The sequence below is a fragment of the Miniopterus schreibersii genome (genome assembly GCF_964146895.1).
Source record: "Miniopterus schreibersii genome assembly, chromosome: 3".
Lineage (NCBI taxonomy): Eukaryota > Metazoa > Chordata > Mammalia > Chiroptera > Miniopteridae > Miniopterus > Miniopterus schreibersii.
This window is the reverse complement of record NC_138103.1, coordinates 4,745,459-4,761,945: the sequence shown is the minus strand read 5'-3', so window position 1 is coordinate 4,761,945 and position 16,487 is coordinate 4,745,459. Positions and strand designations below refer to the sequence as shown.

Here is a 16,487-nt window from a genome sequence, read left to right as displayed (position 1 = left end):
TTCAGTTAGACTTGTGACATGTCTTATTTACCTCAAAGCAGGTCTCCTACATGTCCCTGACTTCTCTTCCAGCTATTGCACCTCCTGGAAAGATGGAGGGAATATAAAACAAACTGCTACTCTAAATGTAATTTTGGTAACCAAGAAACACACTGGTCAGAGGGAAAAAAAGTCAGAGAACTTGGGGGGAATTGACCACATCGTGGTCAAATTCATGGATAGAAAAAAGGAAGGATCTTGGTAGATTTAGACACAGGCCAAAATTGAAGATATATAGAAATGTTTGCAAGACTAGATAGCAAAAGCTTTTGAATGAAAAGGTCATTCAAGATTATTTGGAAGCTTCAGAAATGAAATTCTGATCACAGATCCCAAAGATTAAAAAAAAAAAAAGAGTGATACCTAGCACTTAGTAAACAGTAATAAATAAGAGAGGTTGATACTGAATATTATCAGGAAGTTTAAAATGCAGCGTGCATTTTTCTTAAAGTTTGGGGTGTCATGAGCAAAGTTCACTCCTGAATGGCAAAACTGGAAAAATATAGAAGGATTGCAAGATTGTATTTGGTAGAGCAGAAGGAGAAGAAGAGCTAGTAACGAGGTAAGGTCCAGCAAGTTACCCAGGAAGGAATGGAAGGGAAGTTAAATGTGAACATCATAGATCCAGATAAAAGTTCTGCTCTGGCAGGGCCTCTTCTGAAGTGTCCTGACACTTTCCTCTACTCTAGCCTCAACTTGTCTTAAAGGCATGAGATTTTGGAGCTGTAATCTGGCAATAAGAAAGAACAGTCTGCCTGAGCTGGTTTGGCTCAGTGGTTAGAGCGTCAGCCGCAGACTGAAGGATCCCAGGTTTGATTCCAGCCAAGGGCACGTACCTTGGTAAGTTGCAGGCTCGATCCCCAAGTGCAGGAGGCAACCAATCAGTGTGTCTCCCTCACATTGATGTTGCTCTCTCTCCTTCCCTCTCTCCCTTTCTCCCTCTCCCCCTCTCTCCTCCTTCTGCTCTCTCTGAAAAGCAATGGAAAAAATATCTTTAGGTGAGGATTGAAAAAAAAGAACAATCTAAAATACCTTCACTGAGAATGCCAAATAAAAGGAGCTTCAGTGCTTGTCATCGAGGAAGCAAAATTCTTCAACTCCTTTGATTCAGTCTTTTTGATAAAAGAGAATAATCTTTTAATTCAAAATACAAGAACAAACAAAAAGAAGGGTAACATTTTCAGGGTGCCCCTCACAGATATAAATAAATAAGTTCAAGTCTCCAAGCTAGGATGGCATGCATAGGAGACCCTCAAATCACTGTAAAGTGATTGTAGAGGAATAAATGTTAAAGTGAAATAACATTGCAACGATAACAGGAGAAAAGTACTTATTTCTACCTTTTTACAAATGTTATGATGACTTTTAAGGTTAGATTAAATCAACAGTAATGGTGACACAGACTGGATTCAAGTGCAAGCCCAGTCATCTCCAGCCTGTGTTCTTCCATCCACACCATGATGTTAGGAAAGGGGAGATGTGCCAATCTCATTCTAATTTTAAACTTCACAAATTGATACCAATGTTCCCAAGGTTAATTCTGGGCCAAAAAAACGAAAGAAAATAGAATGAAGTGTTGGAAGAGAAATTGCTGAATCAGGCAGCATTCTCACCTTAGTCTTGGACAGAATTCCTCCTGAAGTTCTATATGATTACAAGTTGGTCCTGAATTAATATCAATCTCTTTTCATAAGGATGAAAGAAAAATGATTGAGCTACAGGAAGGATACTGAATTTTGAAGCTAAAGGATCACAAGAAATATCTCCTCTGAAAATAAATGTACTGCAAAAATAGAAAATTAGGGACTCTGCTTTTGTGGTCTGAATCCAACTAGAGAGGACACTGTGAATGTATTAAAAGGGCTCTGAGAGGAGAGAGAATGACATAAACAAATAAAATTCCTGGTTGGCTAATAAAAATCTGACCGATAATTATGCCAGAAAAGAGACCTAATGAAAGAGAAGACTGTGTCAAGAATTCTTCCCAGAACTCTAAGCAAAATTTCAAAGAATAAAAAGAGACCAGTGCATTCCACTGCACACCCAGAGAGTGGGTAAAATTGAAGACAGTACACGCGGCGATTGGATCTCATTGCTGAGAGAAGTGTGCAATGGTGAGAGGCTTGGAAAACGTTTCACCACAGGATACATGCGTGCTTCTCCTATGACCCAGAAGTTATTCCTAGTGAATACCTAAAAGACATGTCTATCAAAAGACAAATAAATTAAGGTTTATATTTGTAAACGCATCATTCATAATAGCTCCAAACCGGAAAGAGCTGAAATGTCCATCAGCAGGAAAATGGGTGGCTATTGCTCAACAGTAAGAAAGAACGAACTAGTGGTGCACACGACCTGAGCAACTCTCACAGACATCGTATCGGGCGAAACAGCACGGACTATAGGGTCCCATTTACGTGAAGTTCAAGAGAAGATAAAATTAATTTGGGGTTATGAATTATAAAGTTAAAATGATGAGATGCGTAGGGCGTGTGCGGGCACAGGCAGGCGGGGAGGTGGCCAGCCAGGAAGGGCACCCCCCGAACTGCTCCTGGGGCCGGAGGGTGCTCTCTGTCCTGTGCAGAGGGTGCTCCAGATATGAAGATATGTGAAAATTCATTTACAGTCAGTGTACTTTATATATGTTATACCTCAGTAAAAAAAGAAACCTAAGTTTAATATAGGTAATGGATAGAAGGAATTACATGAAATGCTAACAGTATACCCTTATGTGGCCACATATTTTTTTCTTTTCCATCTTATATTTTTCTGTATTTCCCTCAAATTACATTCTGCATATATAATCTACATTATATTTATATTTATTAAATATAGTATATTTTTATATGTATTATACATGTGTGTTAGATATTGTATATAAAATATGATAAAACATATAATTAGGAAAGCAGCTATACTCAAGTTTATCAAATTTTTTCCTTTTTCCCAGAAATATATAATATATAATGTATAATATATAACATATAATATATAGTGCGTAGTATGTAATATTTTTGTTAAATACTATATTAAATATATTTAAATATGTGTGATAAAACTTGTATAATTAAACAGATATATGTTCACAATATGATTGGCTCATATAATAATTTGTTTTATTAATTTACCTATTATAATTATTTTGTTTTATTACTGATTATTTTATCACTAAGAAGCCTAGAGTTTGCTAATCTACATATTATGACAAGATTTAAAAGCTCATTTATTTCTGGAGCATATGAATTAGAAAGCAAAACTCCCCCATAACCACTCCCCATAGAAATAAGCACTGGGAAAATTTGCTGTATGTTTTCCATGATCATGACATGCATCCATTGACATGAGTACAATTATAATAATCAGTTTTATAGAAATGAGATCTTATAATAATGTTCTGAATCTTGTTTTGTTCACTTACTAGCATTTTTCAGTCCACTTTCTATAATAGGACTTTTAGGATTTCTTTTATAAGATGAATGAAAAAAAAAATCCACATTTTATTTAGATCTTATTGTATCACACATTCATACTATTATTTATTTATTAATCTGTTGATGGATATTTGTCTCCACATTGTGCTTTATTAATGCACTTTAAAGTATCACATGCTGTAATTCCAATTTTGTCATATGTTGTGTAAAGCCAAAAGAAACATAAACAAACATGTCAAAATATTCATATGTTAACACTGATTATCTATGAGGGATGATACTGTGATGATTTTTATTTTTTATACATTCATTTTCTGGATTTTGTACAATGCACACATATTAATTTCATAACTAATGTAAAAGCAGAAGAACATATGGGTGAATTCTAGTGGAAAAGCCATGCATTGGGAAGGAAGAAGCATAGGAAGAAATGGACTTAAACATGTGAACGGCTATCAGGTAGACTGATTATATTGGATTATATAACTTAAAGTTGGAGGGTTAGAACCAATGTGCAAAACTAGATAGAGTGAATGGAAAGCAATTTAAGCTCAAGTATGAAGGAAACCTTAACAGATCTTCCAAAAGAGGAAATTTTGAGCCCTTGAACATTGAGAGTGTACGGATAGGTTCAGTTGCTCCTAGTGGGACTATAATAGATGGTCTTGAAAACCTAGAAGTTTCTGGAAAAGATAATCCTTTGAATGTGAAGCACTGCAAAAGCTTCCCAAGAAAACTGTTCTTTAAAAGCCCTTATGTCTCTCAATTTCATCTGGCTCAACTTCTGTAGATTTCCTTGGCTGTTGAATCACATGGTTCTCTACATCTTCAGCTTCTACTGAATCTGCCTCATTTTCTATTTTTGAGTGTCTTTTCCCCCTATTTACTTGAGTATGATTTTCTGTTTCGATTTACTGAATAATTGACTCATAGCATACGTGTGTGTGATAAGTTAACTCATGTCAGCTTGCTGGAGCCATTATCATATAGAGAGTCTATTGATATTTTGTTAGAAGACCAAAACTATGTGTCTCCAAGTACTAAGTAGAGTGGGAATCAATTTGCTGGTTTCTTTTTCTTTTTTTTTCTTTCTTTTTTTGCCATTTTCCACACCTTCCTGATTTACCAGAGACATGAAATTATAATGAACATTGAAGAATGATGTATATTTTCCCCACAGCTGGGAAGAAATTAGTTTAGAATAAAAATACGTAAATAAGAAAATCTGATTTGGTGCCTGCATTGCCTCCTTCCCCTCCCCCTTCTCATTGTTATTCTTAACCATACTCTCATTCTAGCTTCGAAGCTCTGTTTACTGATCTGGAAAAGAGACAGAAAGAGCTGGGCATTACTAGCTTTGGTGCATCTGTCACTACCCTGGAAGAAGTCTTCTTTAGGTGAGCAACAGTGCCCAGGGGACAGAAAGACACTGAGCGAGGAAAGGGCCACAGCTTAGTCCCTTTGGGAAACTCACCCAACTCTCAGATTCACACATTAGAGAGTTAATAAGTTCAGGGGGAGGGAACCTGATGTTATTTCTCTTACAATAAGAGGAACTGAGAAAAATATTACTCACCATTGTGTAAAGGAATGCATATTTTAACTTACTAAAGTATGAGTTAGACCTTAACCTTTGACTTGAATGAGTTCCTTAAGGAAACGTTAGGTTGCCCCGGCTTGTTCCGCCTCCCCGTGGTCTGCGGCAGTCCCCTGACTGGTGTTCGGGACCCGCTGCTCTACCATAGTCACCATGCTGTTTTCATACAGTGCCCCTGCCCGTCGGTAAGCAAACCAGGGAGCCTTCTAAGCTGGGTGTTGTGACTCACATTGTCCGAACAAGATGTATTGGGGTGAAGCCGAAATGAAATACTTTGTACTTTTTAAATGTAGGGTCAGTAATATGGAAGATGCACAAACAAACATCCTACCTGTCCAACCTCAACCGCTCTCTCCGATCAGTGAAGTCTCAGTCGACAACCAGAATACGAATATGTCCAGAAATGCGGGAGCAGAGTCTTACACTGTGAATGAAAGCCCTGATATTACGTTTAACACTGGGGTGAGCACTTTTACTAAGAAAGCTGATGTATATTTGGTTGGAGCACAAGAGGTACATTTTTAAATACTTGAACAAAAGGAGTGTGGAATTCTCAGCTGTTACAGACCCAACCAGATGTGGAGCAGGCTATGCCATGACCTAATTAATTCCCTAAAGCAGAAGTTATGAGTTATAAAGATCTCAATAGTTATTCCCCAGTTGTTTTTGTTTTCTGTTTAGAATTCCCTTTTTTCCCCCAAATTGAAGCTGGAATGAGCTGGAGTGAGCATGATCCTTAATAACCAAGCGTGCACAATATTTAAGATGTTTGCCGTGGGAATTGATATTGCATAAGGAATTGTTCCCTGATCAGTGTTATTCTCAGTGTGGGAATTCTCTCTGGGTTGCCAGGCATTTTTTTTCACCCTCTTAATTATCTATTCCTCCTATAAAATACTCTGGTTTTCCTATCAGAGGTCTAAGGAAAATCATCTCGTTGAGATTTTAAGTATCTTATATCAAAAGCTAGAACATAAATATCTTATTTAATACCTTAGAATAGAAGTCAGAAAACTTTATGTAAAGAGGCAATACATTTGTAAGGCTTTGTGGGCCATGTGGTCTCTCTGTTGCACCACTCAGCCCTGTCATTGTAGCAAAAAGCAACCATAGACAATACAGAAATGAATGGGTATAGCCGTGTGGACCCCTGCCTTAGAGGCGAAAGGCTGAACCTACCTGCGTGCATTACCTGCTATATTTGGATTCTATTCCAAATATTTGAAAACGTCATGTATCTCTACCACAAATTCCAAAGTGCTCATCCTAATTTCAATGTGATTCGCCTGTTTAGGTCTATGAATATTGCAATGTTCTGTTTCCCTCTCCTCTCTCCAGTGTACCCTCTACCGCCAGCAGTTCCGCGCCATGTTCATGAAGAGGGTCATATTCAATTGGCGCAACTGGAAGCTCCTTCTCCTGCAGATCCTGGCGCTTACGGGCTCGCTTGCCTTACTCTCACGGACTGACTGGCTTTTGTTCAGTTACAGTGAGCATGCCAGGCAAATGAACTTGAGTGAATATGGTCAGACCATTGTGCCTGTATCTGTTTCTGGGAATCCTAATGTGACTCAAATTTTCTTAAAATCTCTAAAAAGTATGCTAGAGTCTGACAACCACACAATTAAGGAAGTAAAAGGTAAGGCTCATTAAGAAAAGCATTGTTCTTAGATGAATATCTCCTTGTGGGACTTGTAAAGAAGGATCTTAACTGTATGTGTGGCTACCTGCTCCTTTCTTTTCCTGTCGGTCACCAATTTTATAGAGGCAACTCAGGGTCAAGAAACACCCTCTTTCAGGCCACTCGCCTGAAGACATTAATTATTAGTGGAGGCACTTTGGCTGTGGGTTGCCTACACGGCACTTGTTCTTCAAGTAAAAAAAAAAAAAAGGGGGGGGGGGAAGTGCCAAAATACATGTTACCATGAAATTAAGCAGGAGGTATTTTTTGTTGTTGTTTTCAGGATCTGGTCAGAATGTAATGTCTCACATGAGCCTAGGCCTTACAGAATAGCATGGTGGTCCCCAGCTATTCCTCCATCTCCTGCACCTCTTCCAGCATTGGTGTTGTCATTAATTTTGTTTTAGCCATTCTTGTAGGTATGTAGTGATATTTTATTGTTGTTTTAATTTGCTTTTTCCTAATGTGCACATCTTTTTCATGTGCTTATTTTTCATCTGAACTATGTGTTCATGTCTTTTGCTCCTTTAAAAAAAAGCTTTTGTTGATTTTAGAGAGAGGAAGGGAGAGGGAGGGAGGGAGAGAGGGGGGGAGAGAGAAACGTCAATGTAAGAGAGAAACAATGATTGGCTGCCTCCTGTGCGTACCCAGACCAAGGACTGAACCCACACTTGGGCATGTGCCCTGACTGGGTATCGAACTGGCGATCTTTCAGTGAACCGCACAGTGCTCAGCCAGCGGAGCCACACCGGCAGGGCTCTTTTGCGCCTTTTAAAAATGAATGGTGTTTTCTTTTACTGTTGAGTCATAAGAGACGTTTATATATTTTTTCTTATACTGTCAACCATCTTTGCATCATCTTAACAGGTTTTGCAGGAAAATTTTTTATCTTGATGAAGTCCAATTTGTTAAATTTTTCTTTTATGGATTGTGTATTTTGAGTCAAGTCTGAAACTCTGCATAGCCCTAAATAATGAAGATTTTCTCACAAAAGGTTTATAGTTTTCTAAAAGTTTTATCATTTTATATTTTACATTGAAGTTTCTAATCCATTTCACATTAATTTTAGTATAATGTGTAAGATATGCATCAAGATTAACTTTTGTCCCGATGGATATCCAATTGCTCCAGCAACATTTGTTGAGTGGCAAAATCCACTTAATTATTTTGTGCCTTTATCCAAAATGAGTTGGGCATGTGTGGGTCTACTTTTGGGTTCTCTGTTCTACCTCATTAATCTCTGTATCTGTTACTTCACCAATATTGTGCTTAAAATATGGTAGACTATTCCTCCTACTTTATTCTTGTTGTTCAAAATTGTTTAGTTCCTTTGGCTTTCCCTATAAATCTTAGAATACCTTGTCCAGACCTATAAAAAAATTTGTGGGAATTTTTATAAGAATTAGATTAAATCTGTATATCAATTTGGGGAGAATGGACATGGGCTTTTCAATCCATGAACATAATATATGCCTCCATTTCATTAGAACTTTTTAATTTCTTTCATCAGTGTTGTGTACTTTTCATCATATGACTCCTGTACTGTACATGTTTTCTTAAATTTATAGCTAAGTATTTCCTTTTTTGAACAGATTTAAATGGCATTGTATTTTTAACTTCGGTGCCCATATATTTATTCTAGTGTATAGATAGCAGCTGGTTTTTATGTTTATCTCATATGCTACAAACTTGCTGAACTCCTTTATTAATGCTAGAATTTTTTGTTGCTTCCTTGAGATTTTTCTATATAGACAGTTATGTCATCTGCAAGTAAAAGCAGTATTATTTCTTTATCTGTGATCCATATGCCTCTTTTTCCTATTCATGCTTCATTGCACTGGATAGAATCTCCAGCACGATGCTGAGTCAGAGTGGTGAGAGTAGACATTCTTTTCCTGTTCCCAGTTTTACGGGGAAAGTATGCAGTTTTTTCATGATTAAGTATAATGTTAGCTGTAGGGATTCTGTAAATATTCTGTCCAGGGTTGAGGAAGTTCAGCTGTATTCCCATATTCTCAGTTATTATCATGAGCGATAGTTTTTTCAAATGTTTTTTCCTGCATAGATTGATATGATTATGTGATTTTTATTCTTCAGCCTATTAATACAGTGGGTGATATTGACTGATTTTTAAATACTGAACCAGCCTTGCATCCCTAAAATAGACCCCACTTGGCCATAGTGTTTTATTATATTTTTATCTTGCTGAATATATTTGCTAACATTTTTCAAGGAGATTTACACCTATATCTGTGAAAGATATTGGTCTGTAATTTTCCTTTTCATATTGCCTTTGTATGGTTTTGCTACCAGGGTATTACTAGCTTCATAAAATGAATTGAGAGATGTTGCCTCTTCCTCTGTTTTCTGAAACATATTGTGTATAATTAGTGTTGATTTTTTCTCAAATATTTTTTAGAATTCTCCAGTAAAAACATGTCTGGCAGTGCTTTATGGCAGTGCTTTAAGGAAGCCTGCCCACATTCCACTTCTCCGAGGGGGTATTAATTCCCCTTAACTCACAATAAAATCTTGCCTCCATGTTTAAACTTAAACACACACACACACACACACACACACACACACACACCCCACACACACACACACACACACACCCCTGGGCCTGGAGAGTTATTTGGGGGGAAATTTTAAATTTATAAATTAAATTTCCTTAATATTTATAATTATTCATTTAACATCTACCACATTGGGTGAGATAAGCAATAGTTTATGTTTTGAGGAAGTAGTCCATTTCATCTAAACTGTCAAAGTTATGTGTATGGGGTTGTTCATATTGTTCCTTTATTATTCTACTGAGAGCTGGAGGATTTGCCTAAGGCACCATTGCCATTAATAAATCTAAAATGCCTCAAACAAAAAAGGTGCATAGAATGTTTGTCTTAGTTCAGTGCCTTTTCATTCTTTCCAAGGTCTTGGACTCCAAGTGTTCATTGCTTTCCTAGATCTGTGATACCTTAAAATAGGTGATTTCTCATTTTTTTAATCCAGCTGTTTCATTTTCTCACAGGAAGATTTTGTCTGCTGTAAAGTAAGCAATAAAGTCTATAGATGAAAGTAACTCATAGATCAATTTAAGACAGAAAAGTAAGTTTAAAGAGTCTATACCATGTTTTCTGTATTTTCTCAGAGAAATAGGAGTTTAGATTATTGGCAATGAAGTAAGAAAGCTTGGAATTTAATGATACAGTACTTAAGGTGAATGGCAAATGTTTGAAATAATCATTATTGTAAAATTGAAAGGGATAATAACCGAGTAAAATGAGTTGTTTTCTTCCTGAACACACAGGGGTGGGCAAAAGCAGGGTTACAGTTGTTCATATGAACAAAGACATGCAGGTTATGATTATTACAATAGCTTTATTAATGCAGAAGAGTGTCACAGTGACACTGTAAACCTACTTTTGCCCTGTATGTTGCAGATGATCTGTATTTTGGAAAAACTAACCAATATCGTGTCGTCATCCTAGGTGGCCTACAGCAATATTTCGTGAAAGCTGAAGAGTGCATTCACTTCTGCATTGTTGCATTTTCCCTTGAGGTGAATAAAGGTGAAGTAATACTTACTGGTCTGTTCAACAATCAAGCATACCATTCACCAGCCCTGACCCTGGCCATTTTAGACAATATTCTTTTCATGTTAATTTCTGGCCCTAATGCTTCCTTAACAGTCTCCAATAAACCTCAGCTACCCTCTGCTGATAAGAAAGAGCGTGAAAGGTATGTTGTCCTTTTATTAGAATAGAATTTTATACTTTAAATGCTTTTATCCAACTCTGATTATATCTGTATGATTAAACATAGCTATTAATAGGAATTTCTATTTTCTGCTGTGTTGATTTTTTTATATATATATCTACTTTTGTTCCTTCTCTAGGTTTCCAGTCGAACAGGCGGTGGCCTTAAATATACATTTTGGCATGGCTTTTTTGGTCAGTGGCTTTTGTCTCTTGACAGTGACTGAGAGAATCTCTAAGGCCAAGCACATCCAGTTTGTGAGTGGGGTCTGTGTCCTTGTGTACTGGCTCTCTGCTCTACTGTGGGACCTGGCCATCTTCTTCGTTGCCTGCTGCTTACTACTGGTGAGTGTTAAAGTTTTTTGAGAGCTCATTTACCCCCTGGACCCCATGGGAAATTCCTATTCTCCGACGACATCATAAACCTAACTCTGCTGATAAACTGTCTTTGCTTAGTCTCTTAGAAAATACATTGAAATGTGTGTAAATTTTACCCACGAGGCATGTTACAGAAAACCTTTGGAATCATTATTCATAATAATTCGTTCATCTTCACCCAAGGATATGCTTATTGATTTGAGAGAGAGAGGAAGGGAGAGGTAGAGGGGTGGGGTGGCGGGGAGAGAGGGAGAGAGAACTTGAGAGAGAAACATCAGTTGGTCGCTTCCCATATGCACTGAGACCAGGTATTAAACCCGCAACCTAGGTATGTGCCCTGACCGGAAATCAAACCCACAACCTTTTGGTGTGCGGGATGTCACTCCAACCAACTGAGCCAGCCAGCCAGGACCATGATTTTTATGAGCTAAATTATGTCCCCCAAATCTCATATGTTTAAGTTCTAAAACGAAGCAGTTAAAGTGGGTCCTAATTCAATCTGACTGGGGTCCTCTTTAAGAAGAGGAAATCTGAATATACAAAAAAACACCAGGGATGTGCAAGTACTGAGGAAAGACCATGTGAGGACACAGCAAAAAGCTGGCTGTTTACAAGCCAAGGAAAGAGCCCTAAGAAGAACCAACACTGATGATACCTTGATGTTGGACTTCCAGCCTCCAGAACTGTGAGAAAATAAAATTCTGTTGTTTAAACTATCCAGTTCATAATATTTTTATTATGGCAGCCCTAACAAACTCATACAATAACCAAACACCGGAAACAACCTATTACCCATCAAAAGTAAAATAGGTAAATGAATGATGATACTACAGGGGAAACTATACAGCAGTGATAAAGAATGAAGTAGAACTATATTCAATAACATGGATGAATCTCATAATGCCTAGTGAAAGAAGCCAGATATAAAAAGATGCATATTGTACAATACGTTCATAAAAAGTTCAAACTGTCATCAATAGGTTCTGTGACTTTAAGTGAAATGACATAACAAGACTAGTTTTATCTACTTGAAATAGTAGCCTATATTATAGGCTACTTGATATAAACACAAGTTAAGTTTCTACAGCATCTCATCAATATTATAACGAAAATGTTGAATGAAACGACATCATTTCAGGACCTGCAATACTCTATCTTAATGTTGTGGGATGCACACCTATGTGATCACACTATTCGGAAATAAAAAGAAAAAAAAGAAGCTTCATGGTAAAAATCAGAATCGCGGGTACTTTTACTGGATTTGGAGGAGTTCACAGTAGGTTTCTTCAGGTACTGGCATTGTGGTAGTTACTCATGGGGTTATTTTGCTATAATTCATTGTGATAATTTATTTCTGTCTTGTATACTCTTTCGGGCATGTGTTACATTTCATAATAAAGAGGTTAAGGTTTTTACCTGAACACCTTGTTCATTTAAGGATTAATTCGGATAGAATCTACATACTTACCATGCATAGTCGTCTTCTCCAAGAACAGAGTGTTGCTTATTTATCTAACAAGGAACTTGATTTTTCTTTAAAATAGGTTATGATTTGTAACATTGAAGGATTCCAGACCTTCAAACACAGGGATTCCTAGGTCATCCCAACTTTTCCTTGATTGCCTCACTGCATTTATTCTGTGTAGGTGTATAGTACGCCCATTCAGAAAGAAGACACCCATAGCTACAGATGCTGGATTCAACTATGACCCGCTAATCTCTATTGCTATTGCTGCCGACGTCATGGACATCAGTCATTAACTGTACAGTGACTTCTTAGCTTAACCTTACTATTTACTTCTTGGTTTTCCTGCTATACAATTGTACAGTTGCCCAAAGGCATAACCCTGATATTTGTAGAGCAATTGCGATACTAACTGACAAGGTACAGATTTCCAGAAAGTTATTTCCTCTAAAAATTGCAAGTTCATCTCCACCACCACCATCCATTCAATTTAGGTCCCTCTGACTTTGTCCTTCGCTGTCTGGTGTTGGGGTGTTTTTTTTTTGTGTTTTTTGTTGTTGTTGATGATGTTTTTATTTTATTTTATTTTTGTTGAAAATATTACAGATGTCCCTTTTTCTCCCCAATGACCCGTTCCACCCCGTCCCATCCCCCTCCCCAGTCCCTCTCCCCACCATTGTCTGTGTCCTTGGGTTGTGCAAATATGCATATAAATTCTTTGGTTACTCTCTCCCCCTCCACCCACCCGCCCTCCTCCATCCCTCTGACATTCCTCAGTCTGATCCATGCTTCCATGTCATTGAATCTATTCTGTTCATCTGTTTATTAAGTTCTTTAGATTCCACATATAATCGAAATCATGTGATGTTTTTCATTCTCTGCCTGGCTTATTTCACTTAGCATAATTTTCTCCAGGTCTATCCACACTGTTCCAAAGGGTACAAGATCCTTCTTCTTTACAGCTGTGTAGTACTCCATGGTGTGAATATCCCACAGCTTTTTTATCCACTCATCTACTGATGGGCACTTGGGCTGTTTCCAGATCTTAGCTATTGTAAACTGTGCTGCTATGACCATAGGGGAGCATATATCTTTTCTGATTAGTGTTTCAGGATTCTTAGGATATATTCCTAGGAGTGGAATCACTGGGTCAAAAGGCAGCTCCATTTTTAATTTTTTGAGGAACCTCCATCCTGTTTTCCATAGTGGCTGCCCCAGTCTGCATTCCCACCAGCAGTGTACTAAGGTTCCCCTTACCCCACAGCTTCGCAAGCACACATCATTTGTTCATTTGTTGATGGTAGCCGTTCTGACAGGTGTGAAGTGATACCTCATTGTGGTTTTAATTTGCATCTCTCTGATGATTAACGACCTTGAGAATTTTCTCATGTGTCTCTTGGCCGTCTGTATGTCCTCTTTGGAGAAGTGTCCGTTCAGGTCCTTTCCCCATTTCTTAATTGGGTGGTTTGTCTTCCTCTTGCTGAATAGTACAACTTCTTTGTATACTTTGGAAATTAGCCCCTTATCAGATTCATCCTTGGCAAATATGTTTTCCCAGACCGTGGGTTTCCTTTGTATTTTGAGGCTGTTTTCTTTTGCTGTGCAGAAGCTTTTTAGTTTGATGTAGTCCCATATGTTTATTTTTTCTTTTGTTTCTCTTGCCCTAGGAGATGTATCAGTGAAAATTCCACTATGTGGGATGTCTGTGACTTTACTGCCTATGTTTTCTTCCAGGATTTTTATGGTTTCATGACTTACATTTAAGTCTTTTATCCATTTTGAGTTTATTTTTGTGTATGGTGAAAGTTGGTGGTCTAGTTTCATTTTTTTGCATGTATCTGTCTAATTTTCCCAGCACCATTTATTGAAGAGACTGTCTTTACTCCATTGGATGTTCTTGCCTCCTTTGTCAAATATTAACTGACCATAGTGGCATGGGTCTATTTCTGGGGTTTCTGTTCTGTTCCATTGATCTATATGGCTGTTGTTGTACCAATACCAGGCTGTTTTGATTACAGTGGCTTTGTAATACAGTTTGAAATCTGGTAATGTGATACCTCCCACTCTGTTCTTTTTTCTCAATATGGCTGCAGCTATTCGGTGTCTTTTTTGGTTCCATATAAATTTTTGAAATGTTTGTTCTAGGTCTGTGAAATATGCTGTTGGTATTTTAATAGGATTTGCATTAAATTTATAAATTGCTTTGGGTAGTATGGACATTTTAATGATATTAATTCTTCCAATCCATGAGCATGGTATATTCTTCCACTTGTTTAAATCTTCCTCTATTTTTTTTTTTTTTTTTTTTTTTTAGTGTCGCATAGTTTTCCTAGTTTATTCCCATCTTATTTTTTTAGTTGCGATGGTAAATGGTATTGCGTTTTTAGTTTCTCTCTCTGAAAGTTCACTGTTGGTGTATAAGAATGCCACTGATTTCTGGATGTTGATTTTGTGTCCAGCCACCTTGCCAAATTCGTTTATCAAATCTAGTAGTACTTTGATGGAGTGTTTAGGGTTTTCTATGTACAATATCATGTCATCTGCAAATAATGACAGTTTTACTTCCTCCTTTCCAATTTGGATACCTTTTATGTTTTCTTCCTGTCTGATGGCTGTGGCTAGGACTTCAAGTACTACAGTGAATAAGAGTGGTGAAAATGGACATCCCTGTCTTGTTCCTGTTTTTAATGTAAATGGTTTTAGTTTTTTCCCATTGAGTATGATGTTGGCTGTAGGTCTGTCATATATGGCCTTTATTATGTTGAGATATGATCCCTATATTCCCACTTTGCTGAGAGTTTTATCAGAAATGGGTGCTGGATTTTGTCGAATGCTTTTTCTGCATCTATTGATATGATCATATGACTTTTGTCCTTCATTTTGTTTATGTGATGTGTCACATTTATTGATTTGCGGATGTTGTACCAGCCTTGCATTCCCAGAATAAATCCCACTTGGTCATGGTGTATGATCTTTTTAGTGTATTGCTGGATCCAGTTTGCTAGTATTTTAGTGAGGATTTTAGCATCTATGTTCATCAGGGATATTGGCCTGTAATTTTCTTTCTTTATAGTGTCTTTATCTGGTTTGGGATTAGGAAGATGCTGGCCTCATAAAAAGAGTTTGGGAGTTTTCCCTGCTCTTGAATTTTCTGGAATAGTTTGAATAGAATAGGGGTTAATTCTTCTTTGAAGGTTTTGTAAAACTTTCCTGTAAATCCATCTCGTCCAGGACTTTTGTTTGCTGGGAGTTTTTTGATTACTGCTTCAATTTCATTAGTTGTTATCGGCCTATTCAGGTTTTCTGCCTCTTCTTGATTCAGCTTTGGAAGGTTGTATGCTTCTAGATATTTGCCCATTTCCCCCATGTTGTCCAATTTGTTGGCATATGGGGGAACAAATGCTCATAGTATTTTCTTACAATCCTTTGTATTTCTGTTGGGTCAATTGTTATATCGCCTCTTTCATTTCTGATTTTATTTGGGTCCTCTCTCTTTGTTTGTTTCTTAGTGACTCTAGCTAAAGGTGCATCAATCTTATTTATTTTTTCAAAGAACAGCTCTTGGTTTAATTGATTTTTTGTATTGTTTTTTTTTTGTCTCTATGTCATTAATTTCTGCTCGGATCTTTATTATTTCCTTCCTTCTAATTCCTCGTGGCTTTTCTTGCTATTCTCATTCTAGTTCTTTTAGTTGTTGTGTTAGATGGTTCATTAGATCTTTTTCTTGTTTCCTGACATAGGCCTGTAATGCTATGAATTTTCCTCTCAAGACTGCTTTTGCTGTGTCCCATAGATTCTGGGTTGTTGTCTCTTCATTTTAGTTACTTTCTATGAAGTGTTTCATTTCTTCCTTGATTTCATTGGTAACCCATTCATTGTTTAATAACATACTATTTAGCCTCCATGTGTTTGAATATTTTTGAGTTTTTTTTATAGTGGTTGATTTCTAGTTTCATGGCATTGTGATCCGAGAAGATGCTTGATATGATTTCAGTTTTCTTATATTTGTAGAGACTTGCCTTGTGCCCTAACATGTGGTCTATTTTTGAGAATGTTCCATGTGCACTTGAGAAGAATGTGTATTCTGCTGCTTTGGGATGAAATGTTCTGTAAATGTCAATTAAATCCATTAGGTCTAGTG

General features: G+C 37.2%; 1 protein-coding gene across 1 annotated transcript in view; it reads left to right on the top strand.

Annotated features, from left to right (window-relative positions):
- LOC308554460 (phospholipid-transporting ATPase ABCA3-like) overlaps window positions 1–16,487 on the top strand; it is a gene marked incomplete at both ends in the record, with an annotated part of 195,441 nt that overhangs the window by 119,250 nt on the left and 59,704 nt on the right. Inside the window, 5 exons of the mRNA XM_081131700.1 lie at window positions 4,769–4,867; window positions 5,361–5,529; window positions 6,406–6,706; window positions 10,237–10,486; window positions 10,644–10,848. Of these exons, the coding sequence (XP_080987826.1) occupies window positions 4,769–4,867; window positions 5,361–5,529; window positions 6,406–6,706; window positions 10,237–10,486; window positions 10,644–10,848 (1,024 nt within the window). The remainder of the gene's footprint in view (window positions 1–4,768; window positions 4,868–5,360; window positions 5,530–6,405; window positions 6,707–10,236; window positions 10,487–10,643; window positions 10,849–16,487) is intronic.